Source organism: Monoraphidium neglectum, assembly GCF_000611645.1.
Source record: "Monoraphidium neglectum strain SAG 48.87 unplaced genomic scaffold scaffold00975, whole genome shotgun sequence".
Taxonomy (NCBI): Eukaryota; Viridiplantae; Chlorophyta; class Chlorophyceae; order Sphaeropleales; family Selenastraceae; genus Monoraphidium; species Monoraphidium neglectum.
The window spans coordinates 3,290-9,086 of record NW_014012653.1 but is presented as its reverse complement, the minus strand read 5'-3'; the positions used below and the strand labels follow the sequence as shown (position 1 = coordinate 9,086).

At 63.7% G+C, this 5,797-nt stretch overlaps 1 protein-coding gene across 1 annotated transcript; it reads left to right on the top strand.

Annotated features, from left to right (window-relative positions):
- Window positions 1-1,450: 1,450 nt before the first annotated feature.
- Window positions 1,451-5,134, top strand: MNEG_6153 (hypothetical protein; the record flags this gene model as incomplete). The annotated part of the gene is made up of 11 exons (XM_014045373.1): window positions 1,451-1,475; window positions 1,659-1,824; window positions 2,058-2,108; window positions 2,333-2,414; window positions 2,576-2,634; window positions 2,848-2,905; window positions 3,164-3,589; window positions 3,797-3,889; window positions 4,094-4,276; window positions 4,523-4,598; window positions 4,929-5,134. The coding sequence occupies 11 exons, from the start codon at window positions 1,451-1,453 to the stop codon at window positions 5,132-5,134; spliced, it is 1,425 nt and encodes a 474-aa protein (XP_013900827.1).
- Between the last annotated feature and the right edge of the window lie 663 nt (window positions 5,135-5,797).

Below are 5,797 nucleotides of genomic sequence, written 5' to 3'. Positions count from 1 at the left end.
CTGCAGGGGGGTGAGCGGCTGCAGTTCGAGCAGGGCGGAGGCGGCGGTATGCAGGGCGCACAGAAGCTGTGGATTGTGAAGGTCCTGAGGTGGTGAAGAGGCAGTGGGGCCGAAACGGGGTTTGGGGTTGAGCGCCCTCCCATGCTTGCCGCTTGAGGCTGCTGGCAGGCGCAAACAGACGCCACGGCACCAGCGTAGGCACGCTGGTCGCGATTCAGCATAAGCTGCTGCACGAGCTGCCAGCTGCGTGTTTTTGTTGCAACCAGGCAGCCTGCGCCGCGGCTCAGCACCCCCCGCTCCACATACTCCGCCCACCCGGTGCACGAGGGCGAGGATGCTGCTGACAACAGGGCTGCGCTGGAGGGCGTCCAGGAGCGCCAGAACCTGAAATTGCAGCATGTACGTGGCATAAAATGCCTCAACTTGGAATGTGCAGGGGATTGAGATGCTCAGCAGGCTTAGAAGCAGCTCAAATTGCCTCCAGAGCCGCATGTAGCCCGCGCTGCACAAACAGACGGCACGGACCAACAAGCCAAGCTGGAGCAGAGGCGCCGTTGGCGCACGGCGCGAAAGGGCGCACCTGTGCCGCGGGATGCCGCAGCAGCAGTGCACTGAGGGAGTCTATGACCAGGCACAAGGGCTCGGGCGCCTGCCGCCCCGCGAGCTCGGCCAGCTGCCGCAGCCCAGACGATTGCCAGGGGCCGCGCTGCCCGTCGGCACGATGCAGGCTGTCTGATGAAGTGGAGGTGCCTGGCTCCCCTCTGTCCTCGCTGACGTCCCCGCACTCTTCTGGTCCTGATAGCCACCCGCAGGGATCCGAAAAGAGGTCAATGACAGCGGCCGCGCCAGCCGCTGCGAGCTCAGCCGGCGGCCGGTCAGCAGCGACGCCGTGCAGGGCGCGGCCCTGGCCGCGGCCTTCTGATATCGCGGCGGCGAGCATCCTGGAACTCTGCGGTGGCCACGGGGCGTCAACATCCAGCTTTGGAAGCGTGCTGTTGGCGTAACTATGCAACGTCTGCCCCCGCGAGCAGCAGCAGCGCAGCGTGCACGGCATGGCCACGGCGCGGACCTCCAAGAGTACTGCACTTGCACCCAGTGTAGATAGATCGTCCATCACTAGCACTAGGGCCGCAGGGGCGTCAGGAACTGCCCTTCCATCCCTGAGCACTCGAACGGCTGCCTCCATGACACAGCGCGGAACGTGATGGTATCATACACAGATGCAACTGCTGTTTGAAGGTTCCGTTTGATCGGAGCTCTAGATCCTCTTTCATCAATGTGATTCATAACGGCACCAGGAGTGATCTTGACGATCTGGCGACACTTGGCTAGCTTTCAAGGCTCATATCATAGCGTAGCAAACATCAGATACTGAGCTGATGTGCAGCTTGATAACGGATCCGTGGAGGCTGTGAGCAGTTCCCAGAAACGGTCGATGCGTCTGGCACACATGGCGCCGCACGCAGGGCACGCAGGTGCTGACGGTGGCAGTGCTTCTCTGCTGCTGCTATGTACCACGATAACGCAGTGCATCAGCGTGCGCATATATGACATCTTGTGGCTTGAAGGCAACACCGCATGGCCATTTAAACCTGATTTGGCGGTTGACGCTGTGTTTGCGCTTTGTCATGCGCCCTCCCCTCACCGCTGCCCGCCAGACCGCGAGCCGCTGCTGCAGCAGGGCAGCAGCGGCAGCGGCGCAGCGCGCTGGCGCGCGGCAACGCACAATGCGCTGGCGGTGAAGCGGCTGGCCGGCATGGTGCACGCTGCGGGTGTGCTGCCCGGACATGACGTGAAGCGGGATGACGGGGAGTACGCACACATGTGAGCCGATTATTGACGCATGCAAGGTGGCTGCCTTTGCATGGAGTTCTGCTTGAAGGAAACTGGGTTGGGCGGGCAGTGCAAGCGCAACGCGGCCGCAGCATTGAGACAGCTGGGCTTTCTGAAGCGCGCATCCAGGGGAGATGCAGCTTGCGCTCTGCCGTAGCGGCGCCTGGCTATGCGCATCGCCGCGGCTCCTCGCAAGCCCCCTACCGCGCGTGTGCGCCCCGCAGCTATGCCCACGTCAAGGCGCGGGCGCGCATTTCCCTGGTGGACTACTGCAAGTAGGCAGCGCCAGCAGCGCAGGGGGTGCCAAACCCCTGCAGCGCACTTCTGTTGCATGCAGCCAGCAGGCAGTCACCAGCGCGGCTGCGCCCCTTGGGCATGGTGTTGCACGTGTGTTCCTGACGGGGCACATCATTCCCTGCTGGTCGCAGCACTGCAGCCGCACGCTTCGCAGCCAACACGCTCGTGCTCGCGCCCGTTGCCCCATCATTTGCGTGGGCAGGGAGAAGGTGGAGGTTGTTGGGGGCCTCTCTAACAGTGACCTGCCGGCTCTGCTGGAGCGGCCACGGCCTCAGTGGGCCAAGGTATGGCGTTGACGCAATGGCAGGGTATGGCCCCCGCGGCTGGATTGTGCCGACAAGCCACGTCGATGTTTGGCAGGAAAGCCTCACGCGCAGGCGCACATGCACGCCCGACTGCCCCACCCAAGCTGGGGCTTCTGCCGCTGATTTATTCTGCCCTGCAGGTGCGGTGGATCAACATCCAGGGGCTGTCCTGGGAGGTTGTATCTCAGCTGGCTCGCAGGTGAGGGTTGGCCTCGAGCGCACTATCATGGCCTCCGAGACTCCATCTCACCATGGAACTGGGTTTAGGTGCGGGACGTAAGGCTGACCCTTGGGGCGAGGTGATGCCGTCATGGTGCCATATGCGCCACAAAATGTCACATGATTTACACATGGGCAGATGCATGCTTGATGTCGCTCCCACATGCAAAAAATCGCTGTTGCGCCGATGCAGGTTTGACCTGCACCCCCTGGCAGTGGAGGACGTGATGCACATCCCACAGCGCATCAAGGTGTGGAGGGGGGGTTGGGGGGCGATTGTGCAGGTCAAAGGGTGGGGATTGGCTGTTGCGGCAGCGCAGCGAGCCCCCTTGCGCAGGGCCTACATGCCGTCACCTGATGACGAGACAAAGCAGCCATAAGTGCGCGAGCGCCGTTAACAAGTGCGTCAACGGCGCCGGCGCCCAACACGGCAACACAACACTCAACCATGCCGCTTGCTCCCTGCCACCAAAACTTTCATGCCTTGCCCACCATATTCCCCCTCAAAGGCGGACTTTTACGAGCACCACCTCTTCATATCAATGGCCCGCTTCTCAATCAAGTGCCCCTCCAGCATTGGCGACGCCAGCAGCCGCCCCAGCGGCGCTGGCGGCCACGTTGCCAGCCCCAGCTTTGGCCACGGCAGCAGCACAATCCTGATAGACACGGGCGGCGACAACGGCGACAACGGCGACGTTGACGGGAGAGGCCGCGGCTTTGTGGCCGCCCGCGGCGGACCGGCCACCGGTGCCGACCGCAATCTGCACCCCTCCCGGTCGCTGGGGCTGCGGACGGACGTGCTGCAGCAGCCGTCGCGGGGGCAGGGGGCCGGAGAGCGGCGGCGGTGGCTGAGCGGCCGCGCGCTGCGCGGTCGCGGGGGCCGGGGGCGAGAGCCGGCGGGGGCGGTGCTGCCCATGGAGCTTTCAGTCGAGCAGGTGGGGCCCCTGCACCACCTCCAGAACCACTCGCGCTGAAGGCATTCGGTGGGGCAGCTGGGTTGCGCTGTCGAGCGCACGCCGCCCTCGCCCCGCAAAGCTTGCCCTTCATGGTCAGCACCACCTACCGTATGATGCGCTCCTGAGCGTCTCATGCGCAGCGCCGCCTCGTTTCGCCGTGGCCGCCCCGCACCATCGTGCCGCCAGGTGTCCATGTTCCTGCTGCGGGACGGCACCCTCATAAGCCTCTTCCACGGCAACGCCGACGACATGTGCGACCCAATAGTGGAGCGCCTGCAGGTGCGCACCCCCACGGCTTCCGGCCGGTAGCCCCTCCGGCAACAACGCCCTGACCGCAGCCCCGGCCGCTCGACCCCCACCTGCCTCCCCTTTGTATCGCAAGTGGCAGCGGGATCGCCTGGCCCGCACGCGCTCATGAACACTTTGACTCCCCTGACCTGCCGACCGTGCCGACACCCACGCACCGCTGCGCCCAACCCCCAGGGCCTCAAGACGCTGCTGACAGACTCCGAGGACGCATCCTTCCTGGCCAATGTGCTGATCGACCAGATCGTGGACGGCACACTGCCGATGGTGCAGGTCTACGCGCGACGCATCGCGGCGCTCGAGGTGCGCGCGGGGGCCGGCGCCCGCCGCTCCCGGCGCCGCGGGGCAGGGGCGGGCGAGGTGGCGCAGTGCGCGTGCAGAACTGCGGGGGGCGTGCCTCTCAGTCGCAGATCTCTGTGTCTTTGGATCCTGCCGTTGGGTTCTGATTGCCTGGCATCTTGGAGCCATACTGCCTCACTCGCGCAGTTCACAGTGACAGGCGGTGGTGTCGACACGCCGTGCGCGCCACGCGCTGCGTTGTATGCGCCCTTTCATTCGAGTGTCCAAACGCTGCCCTTGCGGCTGTCCCTCTGCCCCCACCAACAGAACAGCGTCCTGACGGATGCTCGCCCCAGGGCAGAGTACACTAAGGAGCTGCATCTTCTGTCTAACGACTGCACATGTGCGTGCACGCGCGCAAGAGAGAGCGAGAGAGAGAGAGAGAGAGAGAGAGAGAGAGTGTGTGTGTGTGTGTGTGTGTGTGTGTGCGCGCGCAAACGCGCGCGCGTGCGTACACGCTCGCACAGGATGACAGGGTGAACAAAGGAAGGATCGCCAAGGCAACGCGACTGCGAATCCCATCGGGCGTGCAATGCCCGGGTCCAGGTGCCTTTGCCTGCATGATCCCTGGTGCCTTGCATGGTTTTAGAGCATTCTGCCCTATTTCAAGCTTCGCTTGTCCGTTGCCCCCTGAGCCAGTCTGATTGACCTCTCATCTCTGCACGCGTCGCAGCCCTGCGGCGTGCGCTGGTGCCAGCTCAGCAGCTCATCAACAAGCTCCAGTCGAGCGAGACCATCGCGGTGACGGACGGCGCCGGCGGCCACGGGGAGCTGCTGTCGCCCCTCACGCGGGTCTACCTGGCGGATGTGCTGGACCACGTTGACACGGTGGGGTGGGGGCTGCTGAAAATTGAGGGTGCGGGGACGCGTATGCGGTGATTACGCGCAGACTGTGTCGGGTCACAGAATACTGAGCAGGTTGGGTGTTGGAAGAGTGCGGGCGCGCGTTATCTGGTGCAGTTTGCACATGAATCAAGGGCGGCACGGCCGCGATGGTTGTGAGTAGGGTCATGCAGTGGGTACAGGATGCACATGGGTTGAAATGAGCTGCGAAACATGTGTGTGCGGGCCTGGTCGCTCGCCTGCCTCAAGGCGGGCCTTGCTTGCGGGCGGCCCCCTGCATGCAACAACCGCTTCCGTGTAGCACGCACTGCACCGACGCATCTCTTCCGATCTATCCTCAACCCTCAACCACAATCCTAGCTGGTGGAGGACATGGAGTCGCTCGCGCTGCAGGTGCGATCGTCTATAGCCCATTCCCTGGGATTCAGACAGAGGCAGGTTGGGTGGCCATCTGTGCCGGAGCTGCGCTTTGGCACTGGTTCCTGGGTACGCTCAACGTTGTCAGCCTCCTGCTTTTTGTCCCTTGACACTCCCACCTATTAGCCCACTGTGCACCGCAGCACACCTCCCCGCCCCCCACATACACACACCCACACACACACAAGCGCGCACGCACACAAACACACACACACACACACACACACACACACACACACACACACACACACACACACACACACACACACACACACACACACA